Source organism: Dasypus novemcinctus, chromosome 26, assembly GCF_030445035.2.
Source record: "Dasypus novemcinctus isolate mDasNov1 chromosome 26, mDasNov1.1.hap2, whole genome shotgun sequence".
In the NCBI taxonomy this organism is placed as follows: Eukaryota; Metazoa; Chordata; class Mammalia; order Cingulata; family Dasypodidae; genus Dasypus; species Dasypus novemcinctus.
In genome coordinates, this window is record NC_080698.1 from 58,097,964 (window position 1) to 58,112,733 (window position 14,770).

The 14,770-nt window shown below is 47.6% G+C and overlaps 1 protein-coding gene and 1 pseudogene across 1 annotated transcript in view; one reads left to right on the plus strand and one right to left on the minus strand.

Moving 5' to 3' along the window:
* Positions 1-281: 281 nt before the first annotated feature.
* On the plus strand, positions 282-1,732 carry LOC111759145 (small ribosomal subunit protein uS10m pseudogene; annotated as a pseudogene).
* Positions 1,733-2,475: 743 nt separating this feature from the next.
* Positions 2,476-14,770, minus strand: part of RPN1 (ribophorin I) — a 29,950-nt gene continuing 17,655 nt past the window's right edge. The window contains exons 6-10 of the mRNA XM_004473413.5: positions 11,240-11,339; positions 9,383-9,521; positions 9,022-9,141; positions 4,345-4,590; positions 2,476-3,105 (exon numbers count right to left, since the gene is read on the minus strand). Of these exons, the coding sequence (XP_004473470.1) occupies positions 2,923-3,105; positions 4,345-4,590; positions 9,022-9,141; positions 9,383-9,521; positions 11,240-11,339 (788 nt within the window). The 3' untranslated portion in view covers positions 2,476-2,922. The remainder of the gene's footprint in view (positions 3,106-4,344; positions 4,591-9,021; positions 9,142-9,382; positions 9,522-11,239; positions 11,340-14,770) is intronic.

The following is a 14,770-nucleotide window of genomic DNA, read 5'->3' on the forward strand; positions in this document are numbered from 1 at the left end:
CATCTTTTTCACATTGGTCAGTCTTCCCCTAATTTTAGGATAAAGTTGACAAAGTTCCTTGTTCTAGAATCTTCCCACCTCTGTAGCCTATCTCACACATGCTTCATCTTACTCTCTGGGTTTCCTTCAGGTCCTCCACCAGACCACTCTCTGCCCTGCCCTGGGGCCTTTGCACATGCCATGCTTTCTACTGGACCGCTCTCCACTCTACGACCCCCTGCCACCTATGTAACTCCTATAGAACTCAACTCAAAAGTCACTTCCTGGGTCAAGGCTGCAAGATGGCGGCACAAGCAGTGCTCTGGACCACGTGCCAGTGCTTTTGGCAGGATTCAGGAAATTTTTCTGTTAACAGCTCTAAGGGCAGTACAGCCAAAAATAGTGGATTTTTTCTTACCACTACTTAAGTGGGTACAGTTTTCAAACTATATGCTCGCTTCCACTGGCTCTAACGCGCCTCTCCAGTCTTGCAAACGACCTGGGAGGGAGGGCCTCTTTGCAGATGGGGAAACTGAGGCTGGGAGCCTTGGGCCTGTCGGATCCCAGCACAGGAAGCTCCAGACTACTGGAGCCGGGCACCTCTTAAGCATTTTGTGGCAGGAGGCCAGAGAGAAGCTTCCAGACCCAGTGCCAAGTGGGAGGAGTTAGGAGTGGGGAGGAGACGGGACTTGGGAGGTGGAGGGAGGGGGTTCCAGGCAGGGACAAGACACAGAAGGACAGGCCGAGCCCGGGTCGGGCCCCTGTGGAGAGCGCATAGCCCCCTCCCCTTGGCTCCCTGCCTGCCTTCTGATCAGTCTTGGCCTCTCTTCCTTTCCAGAACACTGTCCCCAGATGTGCTTGGGGACTGTCACCTCCTCCAGGGGGCCCTGGGTGACCCTCCTGGTAAAAGTGTCCCTGTCATCATCACCTCCTCTTCCTGCGCCTTTAGCTTCCCAGCCCGTATTGCTGTCCCCAATTTGACTCAACAAATACCTTACTCCCCTCCTAGCTGTCCCTCCCTGCCCCCAAAGGGACAATAAGGATTTTTGTCTGTTTCGGTCACTTCGGCCTAGAACTGTGCCTGGCTGGCCAAGATTTAGGGAGAGAATGGGCAAGTGGCCCAGGGGCCTGCAAGATGGGGGGGGGAGGGGAGTCTGGGCCAGCCCTTCACAATCCAGCCAGCTGGGGAGCTGGGGAGCCACGGGAGATGTCTGAGGAGGGGAGGGGCGCACCCAGACGGTGTGATTAGCAATGTCTTTCTGGGGTCCCCTGGGGGTGCGGGGGCGTGGCAGGCTGGAGGGGGAACTGAGGCAGGAGGCGGCCCTGGTGGTGTTTTGACTTGAGCAGTCTCTCTCCTTGTCTGCTTTCACCCTTCCTCCTTCTCTCCCCCATTACCCCCCACCCCCCGTTTCTGTCTTTATTAAAAAAAAAAAATTATATAAGCATATTTAAGTAAAAGGTCATGATAAAGCAGTATTGGACTGTTATGAATATTTTGCCATACTTGCTGCTAAAGAACTTGGTATCTCTATTAAAGTACATGAACCTCCGAGGAAAATAGACCAATTTACTCTTCTTAAATCAGTGCATATTTATAAGCAGCACAGAGTTCTCATTTCATACTGATTTTTGCTGAAAATTACCTGGAGTTGCCATGGAGATTACAAAGACAAAGTCAGAATGGTTACCAGAACACATCAAGGAGCCAGTGGGGAAAGCTGTACCAGAAGAAAAAGAAGAAAACAAGTCGTAAAGGCTCAGAGGCCATGTGGTGCCTTGAGTGTGAAATGAGGGTGGACCAGATGTACAGGTTTAAATGGAGATTGTTTACAGTTGAGACACTTTTGATTTTGCCTATCTGAGTGAACAGGGAATGTGACTTTAAGACTAGACTACAGTAAAATAACTATCTGTTCTTTTATACATGTCATTGTTTCAGATCTGATTTTAACCTACATGAACAAACCATTTGACTACTAAAGGCCCAAAAAAAGAATAAAATTTGTATTTTGTTAGACTGCTAAAAACAAACAAACAAAAAGCAAAGGTCACTTCCTTCAGGAAGCCTTCCCTAATTCCCACCCGCACCCCACTTAAGTCTGCTGCTCTCCACCATACGCCAGCAGAAGAGTTTGGTGGGAGCTTGTGATTATGAGCTCATTTGATCGATCGACTGATTTTCCCTGAGCACCATCTCTGCTTTGCTCGTGACTGCTTCCTGGTGCCTCATGCAGTGTGACACAGAAAAGGTATTCAAAAAGGACTCAAGAATCGAGCTCTCACTCGACCAAACGCTGTTCTGTGACTTAAAGTAAAGCTGTTTTACCTCTTTTGGCCTCAATTTTCTCAAAAGTAAAAAGCAGTAATACTTGCCTTGCAAACTTGCTCTGAGGACCAAAACCATTGTTTAATAGATAAAAAGCATATGATAAAACTACTATCTCCAAAGTTAGGATTTAAAATTATGAGATTTTCAAAAGAACAAGAGCATTCAGCAACTGTTCACAGTCCCCGCTTTATTTTCATTTACCACACACGCTTTTAAAAAAAATTGCACACACGCTCACAAAATACCCAAACATCAGGAATTAGAAAGGCTATAAACCAAGGGTTTAACGGCGAAAGTATAGCTAAGGCTCCAGGACAAAACAATACCAATCAACTAGTGAAAATTCCTTTGTTCAACACCAAAGGTATGCTGTTTTTAATGAGATTTGTTTTTGTTTTTGTTTGTAAATTAAAAAAAAAAAAAAGGAAGGAAAGGTTTAGGGACAAGAGCTAAGCATCTTGTGCTGCCTGAGGCAGGGCCTAGCTTTGCCTCCTTGAAGAGCCTTTTGCAAGATGCAGGTGCCAGCAATCCCTCGCCTCTTTGCTCAGCTCGTTCCCCTACCCCTCCGCCGCCACTTCAGCACAGGCCTCGGGCCTGAGGACTGTAGGCAGAGACTACAGTGCATCCAGGATGTGGTCGATCTTGGTGACCAGCTCCTGCCGCTTTCCCGAGATAAGCTTCTCATTCTCAATGTAGGTATCTTTCTTGAGCTTCCCTGCCACCAGCCGCTCTGCTTCCACCGCCGACTTCAGCACCAGCTCCTTGACCTGGGAATCCAGCTTCTGCATTTCACTCACCTGGCCAAGGCAAGAGCAGGGCAGGACTTGAGAGTGGTTTCCCATCCCCCCGTCCAGACCCAGCAGCTACCCAGGGACTGGCCATGACTGCAGCCAACAGCCTGGTGCCCCAGGGCAGAGGCACAGTGGAATACAACGGAGAGGCTGGCTGAGGGGGAAGGCAGGCCTAGCTTCGAATGCCAGCTTTCCCACTTAGAGAGCCAGTCCCATCGCCACCCATGGGCCTCATCTGTGAGAGAGGCCTGAGAGGAGCAGGTCAGTGCACGTAAGTCACCTGGATGGTACCTTGGGACACAGCAGGTACGCAAACAACTGTTCATTCTTTCCCTTCACCTTGCCAAACTCGGTCCAGAAATTCAGTTGGGCAAAAGACCAGTCGAGGGGGCTTGTGGCAGCAGAACTGAACCCTCCCATGTGATCGCCTATTGCGTGTCAGGTTGAGAGGCTGCACATAGCTCACGCTCATTCACCATTCAACAAAGAGGTAGCCACACACCTAGTGCCAAGCACTAAACCAGGCTCCAGGAAGCAGCAGTGAACAGAGGTTAAGGTACCCTGCCCTCTGGAAGTTAAATTCCAGGGGGGGAAACAGATAAGCACATAAATTGATGAAAGAAAAACAATGCAAGGTAAGGAAGGAAAAGGAGTACAGGGGAGTGGCTCGGTGGGGCAGGTGGTCGGGTTTCTGAGAGGAGACTCTCCTCCTCATTTGCAGGTAACAGCAGCTCACACAGCACGTAGCAAGCAGGGTTCCACGCACTTCCCACTCACTAACTCATTTCACACAACCACCCTGGGAGGTGTACTGATAGCATCCCCTTTTACAGATGAGGAAACTGAGGCACTGAAGGTAGGTAACTTACCAAGTTTACAGAAAAACCATGATTCCAAGTCTAGGGTCTCCTTACCACCGCACGAGCAGCCCGGGGCCTTGTTCAGTCTGCCCTCCAGGAGAGGAAGCAACCTCTCTGAGTGTAAGTAGTGTGGACACAGCACTGCAGAACCTAGCAGAGCTTTCTCCAAATGCAGCTTGTGACTGAAATCCCAAGCTTCCTTGTCCCATAACAAGGGCTGGCCACACACAACAACACAAGGCTGTGTTCCTCCCCACAAGAGTTGCCTGGCATCTTGTCCTAGACAGAGAGCAATGGTGTACTGCTCTAGACAACCAGGTACAATTCCCAAAAGCGGAGAAGACAGGGCAACAAGCCTGGTGACTCAGGGGCGCAGGCTACTCACTTTGTCACAGAGGTCAGAGCCCTCTGTCTTCAGCCTGGACTGCAGCAGTGCAATCTCACTGGTCAGGGCCTTGTGTTCAGACTCCAGGCTCTTCTTCCCACTGTTGAGAGTGGAGATATCCCGGGACTGCTTGTACCTGTTGACGGTCTCATCAAAGTGACGGTACAGGCCGATTCTCTTGTTGACCAGGGTCAAGACCTGCTCGGTGATGCAGGCCACCTTCATCCTGGCTTCAGCGGCTGGATCCTGGAAGAGGGCAAGACACCAGGTGTGACGACAGCCAAGGCCTGAGCCTACTCCAAACCTCCACCTCCCACAGCACACCACCACTGGCTGTCCACACAAAAGCCATCTTCTTGGAAAGTCAGAGAAGCAAACTCTTCCTGAGACATAAGCAAGCCAGATCCAGCAATGGGTGAGACGGAGGACCTGAGGCACTCAATGCGCAGTCCAGTGGGGCAAATACACGTAAAAATTGACAATAAAGCCAGAGTGCCCCATGAAAGGCAGAGGTAAGGTGTTAAGGAAAAAGAAATTCCAGTTCAGGGGAGGGCCAGGAGACTTCAAAAAGGTTTAGTATCGCTCTTTCCTCCTTAAACCCTTCGAGCATTTCCCAGGTCCTGAGGGATGAAGCCCAAGCCTCTTTTCTGCCTTTGGATGAAGCCCTGAAGACTTTGCAGAATCATCTCTCACCACGTGTCCCCTTGAGAAGTTCCAACCTGGCAGCTCCAAGTCTGAATCCAGCTAGGAGATAGATGATGTGGCTCACAAGGTTTTTTTTTTCCTCTCAACAAATTGCTACAGCTTTAAAATAGGGAGGTATATCAAAGGAGACTGGCTGAATGAGCACAGGCACTCCATACACAGGAGGGTGCTTCAGCTATAAAAGATGAGGACAGTCACTATGAGCTGATATCAGTGGTTTCTATGACACACGCATGTGAAAAAAAGCAAAGTAAAAAAAGACAGTGTTGCTACCTTTTGTGGGAGAAAGAAGAGGAAATAAAAATTCTAAGGATTGGCTAATTTTGGGGGGGGGAGGGGACGGACAAAAAGGTTACCCAGGGACTAAAGCAATTGGCTACTTACAGTGCATGGTGGGGGGGGTATGAAGTTTGAAGTGCTTTTACGAATCCCCAAATAAAAAAGTTTGTTTCTGAATTAATCCATTCCTTAGGTGTGAGACCCTTGTGACTGGACTGTGTCAGTAAGGTGTGGCTCAGGCTGAGTAACCGCCCCTTGCTGGGTTTTACATAAAGGGAGACACACAGACTCAGGGAAAGGGAGTTGTGCCATTCTGACGCTGCCACGTGAGAAAGGACTCAAGGATCGTGAGCAGCCAAAGCTGGAGCACGAAGCCCCCGAGAGGCTGGGCCCACGGAGCAGCTCAAGGCTATGCCTGGCTGCCCACAGCTGATCTCCAGGAGACGCAGATTCTGGAGGGGAAGGCAGGGGCCTCGGCAGAGGTCAGCCGCCAAAGCCATGCCAGACCCCAGGATCACCAAGAGCTGCCTTTGGTGAGAAAGCATCTCTGCCAATACCTCAGTTTGGACATTTCACGGCCTCAGGACTGTAAGCTCTTACCCTAAACAAAATTCCCATTATAAAAGCCAACCCATTACTGGTACTTTGCAAGGCAGCTCTGTGGCAAACTAAGACAGGGTAGGAGGTGGGGGAGGGCAGAGGAAGCCGCACCAAATCACAGTTCTGAATTTAGAACCTTGTCCATGTTTCACATACTCAAAACCAACATTAAACATTAGCAACGCCGGGGTGGGGGGTGAGGAGAAGTGAACTAACTAGAATAAAATCCAAACAGAAATAACTGAACACGACTGTATTCCACAAGAATATCCCACAAAACATGTAAGAACTAATCCAAGTACTTCATACATACACAATGTTGACAGTATATTTTCAGCCTAAAAACAAGAATGACAGTCAAGTCTTTGGGACTCTACATAGTAGTTCTGCTATTGGTTGTGGTAAGAGGGAAGCAATTCTGAAAGTGCTTTGTGTGTGTTTATAGAACTGAAAGTGGTGTGTTGGCAGGATCCAGGGTTCTCACTGTGGGAGAAGGGAAATGCAAGGAACGAGTGAAGAAAAGGGAAGAAAACTCTGGTGGCGGAGTGGAATTAAAGGCATCTGTACTAATACTTGGTTTTCAAACCACACTCAAGTAATTTGCTAGCACTGCCTGCCAAAAGGGCCTGGCATTAATGATATCCCGAAAGCAGTAAGCACCCCAGCTCTTGGTCTGAAGTACAATTCCCCGCTAACAGGAATCACGAATCCTTGGAGAGAGTAAAAGAGGTGCCTGAAATGTGCTGTTGTGCCAGAAAATAAAGGAGTGTTCAAAAAAATGATGGTGACATAAAAAAGACACAGACAAATGTGAGATAATAAGTGCATGAAAATAAATAGCACCAGCTGACTGTATCGATGGGGGTGTGACAGAGGGGAGTTAAGGGTGACACCAAGATTTGTCTTGAGTGACAGGAAGAATGAATCCTTGGTCCCTCTCTGACCAAATCTCCTCCAAGGTCACCCTCCACTCTAGAGAATGTTCCGGGAGCCAGCAGCTATGGCAGATGTGCTGTGCCCAGGAATACCACGGTGTGGGGACTTCACCCACAAAAGCTCCAAAAGATTGCTGGGAGAGAGGAAGAAGGTCTGAGTTCCTCAGCCCTACACCTATTCCTGGCAGCCAGTGCCTGGAGTCCATTGGCTGGAGGAGTCCCGCAATTCTCATCAGTGTGAGGGTGCCCTGAGCCCTGGTCCTTGTGGATTGAATTCTGGGCCATTGGCTCCACAAGCAGGCACCACTGCCAGTCGCTCACCACCTGGAGCCAGGGTGGAGCTGCCAACGCAAGCGCAGTGGTCAGTGATCAGAACGAAGCCTGGCCCAGGGCTACCAACTCTGAACTAGACTCTCACCCTGGACAAAGAGGATGGAGGCCGATGCCCAGGTGGAAAGAACTCAGTGGACATCTCCGTGAAGGGTACAGGAGAAGCTTCCTAAGCATGAAAACAATGGAGCAGACCACAAAGCGGAAGATATGGTCCAGTAAAAAATCTAATTTCTGGGCCAAGGAGAAACTGCAAACTAAATAGGCAAGTGACAAAATGGGGCAACTATCTGCAACGTACATGACTGGAGGATCTAGCAGAATGTTGAGGAAAACTCTCTAGTTGTCCCAAAATTGGTGACAAAGACCCAAAGAGGCCCTGAAGTGCCACCAGAGGCTAGAGACCTTCCTCAGGGTTTGCAAAGAGGTGCCCAGTTGACTTTGCTACCCCAACCTTGCCCTAGCACCTGGTGGTGGCCAGGCTGGGGCAGGGTGTGTGCAGCTTAATCTTCTGACTCAGGCAGGCAAACTGCTGACACCTGGCAGTCGTTTAACGAGGACCACTGCTCACAGCAACCTAAGTCCACCCACCTAAGTCCACCCACTGTCGCTGCCACCCAAGCAGTGAAGATGCCCGGGCCTCATGGCAATCTCAGGCTCCCTTCCGCAGGCCTTGGGTAAGAGTGGCGGTCCTGGACCCCATCCTCACAGTGTAGCTGAAGATTTTTATTGTCAGTCTCTCACTGAGTTTTGGGGAATAGAATTCTTTCCTCTGGAGCTCTGGATTTGGTGTTGCGCTTATTGCTAGGTAGTCAATGAGCCACGAGACACTGGAATTTTCCCCAGTCCATGCTTAACTGTAAACCTGGTTCCTACATGGTGAAGTGAAGAGACTACAGGTCTCGCACAGACATTTCCATTCAACAAGAGGGCATCAGATCCATTTACAGACCCGATTCCAGAGTGGACGTAACTACAACCTCACAGTGTCCCCTTGCTGCTGCTATGTTTGCTTATGTTAAATCGTTTTAAAACATTAAGGTGATCTGGAAAGGTATTTTTAAAAATACTGAAACTAAGAAGCAAAGATAAAATGAACCCCAAGATGGAAGATCAGGTATTTGGAATGTCAAGACTGCAAGCACACCCTTGTATTCCCTGGTACATGCCCACCAAGGCCACATGCCACATCGTGTGGTGGCAGCTTGTCTCCCCCACTCTGGCCTCGCCCATCAGAACGTGAAGGCCTGGTACTAGTGCCGAGGAGGAGGTGGGCTGCAGAAAATCCTTGTAAGAGAGTAAGGTTGGTAATAACTATAGAAAATGAGAAAGGAAGCGACAAGGAAAGAGGAGATAGAGTGACCTGAAGGTGGCTGTGCAGTGCAGCCCTATGAAAGATAAAGGAAGCATGGAATGTCTCAATTGTGGAGAGACCTTGGAGGGGAAAAACGACCAAGACAGAGTTCTGCTAAACTCTGAAATAGTCTCCCACAAGGAGTTAGACCAGAAGGCAAAGCTGCTGCTGGCAAAAGGACTAAAGAAGGCTTTCCACCTCCAAGCTCAGCTGAATGTCAATGTCCACCAATCTTATGCTTTTCCTATCTCACCAGATCTAAGAGGAGAATGGAAGGAGGAACTTCACATCACGTGCACTGTGATCACAGAGGCAAAAACAGGACTTGTTCACAACAGGGGTCAGCAGAAGCCACAGGCAGGGCAGCAGCTTCTGGGCGAGGGGTTCTGCCTCCAGCTTGGGTAAGGACTGGTGCTCAGGGGAGCTGGGGAGGTACACCACCCAGGGGCATGGAGTGAGAAAGCCAAGGGGTACCTTTGTGATGGAGAAGTCCAGCCTGACGTAGATGATGACGGTGAAGAACAGAATGTAGAAAGCAGCCACCACCAGCAGGGGCTCCTGCAGCATGAGGACCTTGTTGAACGTGTAGTGGACCTGTGAGGGGACAGTGGGGACAGGCTTCCACAGGGCTGCGCGCACACACCCTGGGGGCAAGAGGGGGTGCACCCCAGTCTAGGATCACCCAGGCCGGCCCCACCACCAGAAACCCCTTCCTACCACACGCCACCCACCCCCACTCCCTGGGCCTGCACTGAGGAAGAAGCAACGGGCAACATCCTGGTCCCCTGGACCCGCCCTCTGGAGACACAGAAGGCAGGAGAGTGCTGCCACTCACCACGATGTCCTGAATGTGCTGCTCCACCATGTTCTTCTTGTAGGCAACAATCACCGGGCGGCCAAACGTATCGAGGTATGTGTAGTGCAGCTCATTGGGGGCACGGCCGATCTCGTAGGGACTGTCGACCTGGATATTTCTGGGGGCAGGCAGGAACCAGAAATGGCCTCGGATAAACAGCACTGACCGATGAGGGTCAGGGGTGGAGAATCCGGAGGCAGTTGGCAGCCCTGTCAGATCACAAGTTGACACCTCTCCACTCTTCTCCCTTTCTGGCAGTGGAGAGCACCCTACCTCCTGAGACAGCTGGCCCAGCACCCTAGAGCCCTGAGCACTAGGCCGTCCTTCTGCCAAGGCCACACCGGTCTCCCTGCATCCTTCGCTCCCAAGTGCTTCCAAGCACTAGTTCTACCCTAGCTGTCCCACAGTCCACATGGCTATCACACTTGTTCTACCAAATAAGACCCTCCTGGGGACCTGAGGAGGGCCCCCACGAGTTACTCCCAGTGTTCCTTCCCATCACATACTGAGCACCGTCCACGCGGTGCAGTGGTCAAAGACAGCCCGATCTGCTCTGAAAGCACTCTGTTTTCTCCTGGTAACAGTACCCCCTAGGTTTCTTGGAGGAACTACTATTACCCCTTGGAATATCCTCCACAGGAAAAAAAATCAAGGCGCCCCTCTTTCTGGTGACCAGAGCAGACATGTGCCCCAACAGAGGCCAAGTAGATGCTCTCCTTTTAAAGTGACTCTAGAGAAGCGAACTTGGTCCAATGGACAGGGCGTCCGCCTACCACACGGGAGGCCCACGGTTCAAACCCCGGGCCTCCTTGACCCACGTGGAGCTGGCCCATGCACAGGGCTGATGCGCGCAAGGAGTGCCATGCCACACAGGGGTGTCCCCCGCGTAGGGAAGCCCCACGCACAAGGAGTGCATCCCATAAGGACAGCCGCCCAGCGCAAAAGTACAGCCTGCCCAAGAATGGCGCCACACACACGGAGAGCTGACACAGCAAGATGACGCAACAAGAAGAAACACAGATTCCTGTGTCACTGATACGGATAGAAGCAGTCAGAGAAGAACACGCAGAGAGCAGACAACTGGGGCGGGGGGAGAAGGGGAGATAAATAAATAAAATAATAATAATAAAGTGACTCTAGAGCAAGACAACATAAGCCCTACAGACAGGCACTGTTCTCTGTGCCCTGAGGGCATGGGCCTGGCCATTTCTGCCAACTGGACTGGGGATGCTCCGGGTTCTGGCCTTTCCATTTCCAAGGTTGGTTCTTTATTTCAACTGTGATTCTGAACCACCCACTATGCTCCCAATACATTCCTTTTTCTTAATTCAGGCAGAGAGAGCTCCTACTGTTTACAGACGTGGAACCCTGCCACGCCAGCCTTGAACCCCACCTTTGCATCTTTCTTAAACACCGTACATCAAGAACGGTCCAACAAGCCCAAGATAAAAGCAGAGCTACAGCCCCATTCCCACAGCACCAGTTCTACCTGGCTGGTTTGGCGGCTAGGAGACGTGACCTTGCCTTCTTTTCTGTGACCTCACACCCCACAGGCTCAGGACATGGCTCAAGCCTACTTGAGGAGACTTTGGACGCTGAACCTACCACGCAACAGTGCTAGGTCTTCAGAAGACGTTTTAAACAAATGTGCTCTCATTTGAGTCCGACTTTTTTTTTCTTGGTTAGATATCTAGTCAAGAGGGTCCCTGCAGGCTTCTCAGTCAAAACCATGCACTACACACCTACTCTGAGCCCCTAGCCCAGCTTGCCTTTGTGGTGCCAAGAGGGCACCACCGGAGAAACGGGATATGGGGGGAGGGTGAAAGCCATACTCACTTGGCCCCTTCGGGCAAGATGATCTTCACAGTCAGAGAATCGATCACCTGCTCATCAAACACGTGGTCCACAAACCTCATCTTCAGGGCATACTGGTCGCCTGGAGGAGAAGCAACCACAGGTAGTAATGGAAGGACACCGAAAACGGCACAGGAGAGGGGAGAGAAGAATTTTCTTAAACAGAGGAGAGTAAAGAGGAGCTACCTGAAGTTAACAGACTAGGAGACTCCAGGACTTTCGGGATCTTCCCCAATCCCCACAATAAAAAGACAAAGCAATTAGATGGCAAAACCCAAAACCCATGGACCAACAAAACTAAGTAACAAGGTATTTTTCTCCACAAATGCCAAAGTAAAAGAGGGGGAAGGGGAACAAAACACCAACAAGCCTCAAAACTACAGATAAGCAGCATCTGTGAGAAAGCAAAGGGAAGCAGTAGGGCAAGACAGAGGCCTAAGAGCAGGAGAACCCCAACACGTGGCTGGCCAGTCTGAGCACAGCAGCTGAAACTCAGGGCTCTGCCCTCTCCCAAGGCAGTCAAATAAAAGGAGCCTGCAGTCTCTGAGGAGACAACTGTCTCCCAGAGAACCTTGAAAAGCCCACCAGCGGCCCTCTGCCAGGACAGTGCCCTGTTACTGAGGAGAAAGTGCTGGAGGAGCATCAAAACTGAGCAAGGCAGGGACAACAGAGCCAGGGAAAGCTCAGAAAACAAGCCGCCAGAGTTTTCTATCATGCTAAAACAAAAGGCGCTGGGAACAGGGAGTGGGTGTAGCTCAGTGGTTGAGTGCCTACTCCACATGTATGAAACAGGGATTCCCCAGTACCTCCTTTAAAAAAAAAAATAGTGCTGGGAAGTTACAAAGCTATTCTAAAAAACACCTTGTAGCAGCTGAATATACTTATGAATTCCAAAAGTAGATATTGGATTATGTTTGTCATCTGGTCTATTACTGGGCATGATTGAGTTATGATTAGGGTTTTGATTGTCATTAGGATAGATAAAAGTCATGGCCAAGGACAGAGTTGGAGGTTTTGATACGAGGATTTCTGATGCTAGAGTTTGATGCTGAAGACTTAAGCTGGAGCCCCAGGAAGTAAGCTCACAGAGGAAAGATAGGCCAGCCCCAGGAAGAGAGGAACCCTGAGCCCAGGAAGAAGCAAGCCCTGGGAAGGAAGGAACTTTGAACCCAGAGAGAAGCAAGACCCTGCAAGGGAGGAGCCCAGGAAGCCTGAACCCTCTTAGCCATCTGCAGCCATCCTGCTCCAACACATGAACATAGACTTTGGTGAGGGAAGTAACTTATGCCTTATGGCCTGGTATCTGTAAGCTTGTACCCCAAATAAATACCCTTTATAAAAACCAACCAATTTCTGGTATTTTGCATCAGCACTCCTTTGCCTAATTAATACCTCCTTCTAAAAGTTTACATTAAAAATGAGCAATAGAAATTAGTGTCCCCTTTCTCTCCCAAGTTAAGAAAAATGTTATTTTTTAAAAAGAGACCTCCTGAGGGATGGGAATTAGTAGCTGTAATGTGGGGGCATTTTTAGGACAATGGATTTGTCCTGCATGACAATGCAGTGACGGATACAGGCCATTTTATATTTTGTCATAACTTACAAAACTGTGCGGGACAGAATGTTTATAATGTAAACTATAATCCACAGTTGGTGGCGATGCACCAACATTGCTCATCAATTGTAACAAATGTACCACACTAATGAAGAATGTTGTTAATGTGGGAAAGTATGGGATGGGGAGGGAGTAGGGCATATGGAAATCCCTCATATTTTTTAGGTAACATTTTTGTAACTTAAAGCTTCTTTAAAAATAAAAACAATTATTAAAAAAGAGAGACCATTTAGAGAAAATAAAAAGTATTTCAGAAAGACAAGCCCATGAAACGAGTCAAAACTGTTAACCATTGAAAAGTCTAAGGACACATATACTACTAGAAGGAAAGCTAAAATATGTAACACAAGGCTGTATAGCATAGCAAAACCTCATGTGAAATATTAAGTATGAGTAATATTGCATATATAAGACTGTTTTTCTTTGAAACTGAACAAACGTAAGTTAATGTTACAAGACGTTAATATCAGGCAGTAAAACCAAAGCAAAACACGGACAACAGTGTATAGTAATACATTAATAATCTTCCATTATGGGTTTAAAAAAAAAAAAAGGAAATTTAAGTAAAAAAACTAGACAAAAGGTACTACACATTGTTTTACTCCATCTATACAAAATATAGAAATAAGTAAATTAGAAAGAAACAGAATAGCAGCTATGTACAGCAAGAAAAGCATAGAGAGGCTGAGAGGTAATTATTAAAGGGTAGAGCTTTTTTGGTCTGTTTTTTGTTTATTATTCATATTATTACTGGAATAACGAAATGCTCTAATAAAGACTGAAGTGATGAATGCATTACTATGTGATGGCATCAAATACCACTGACTATATACTTTGAAAGAAGTGTTTTATTAATATGTATCAATTAACATTAATTAAAAAAAAATTGTTACCCACTATTTCAAAACAAGTTAAAAGGTATTAAGAGTATAACACTGGTCCTAAAATAATAATATAAGCCAGAATTAGAAAAATTTAGGAAAATCTTAGAAAGAAAAGAAAATATCATTTTAGAAACAAAAGCTCAATCAGAAGGAATGTAAGAGTGAACAAATACAAGAGAATAGAATGTGAAAAGAAGAAAAATCTTACAGGAAGAAAAGATTCAAGAGCAAGTGCCAAATATTGAAGATAAGCAAAGACCCAACATAGGTAATCGCCAAGGAGAAAATTTCAAAAAGATTTGAAATTTTAAGTTGAAAGAGCATATTGACTACCCAAGAATAGCGACCTGGACCAACCATTCCCAAGTTATATTCCTTTTTTGTTTGTTTTTTGGTTTAATATATTTTTTATTATTTTTAACCAAGTTATATTCTTAATAGACTTTAAAGAAAAAAATCCACGGGAGCAGATGTGGCTTAAGTGGTTAAGCGCCTGTTTCCCAAATGGGAGGTCCCGTATTTAGTCCCAGGTGCCTCCTAAAAACAAAAACAAACAACAAGCAAACAAATGAAAAAGCGAACTCAGGAGAGCTGATGTGGCTCACTGGTTGAGCACCAGCTTCCCGCTTATGAGGTTCCAGGTTCAATCCCCAGCCTGGTACCTCAGGAAAAAAAAATCCCTTTCACCATCTTGGTAAAAAGAGCAAGAGACATATACAAAGATAGAGAGATTATATTATCATGAAACTCTGACAGGGACACTTTTTGCCAAAGGAAAATGAAGCAGCATATTTAAGACACTCAAAGGAAGAAATGTAAGCCAAGAATTTTACATTTACCAAAAGTAACTTTTAAGTACAAAAGACATAATGTTATCAATATGTAAGAACTCATTCCCACAAGAGCCCTTCCTAAGAAATCCACTAGAAAATGAGATTCAGAAACCCCAAATGGCTAGACATCAATGTAAGGACTTACAGTGAGTATTAAATATACAGTTACTTATAGAACTAA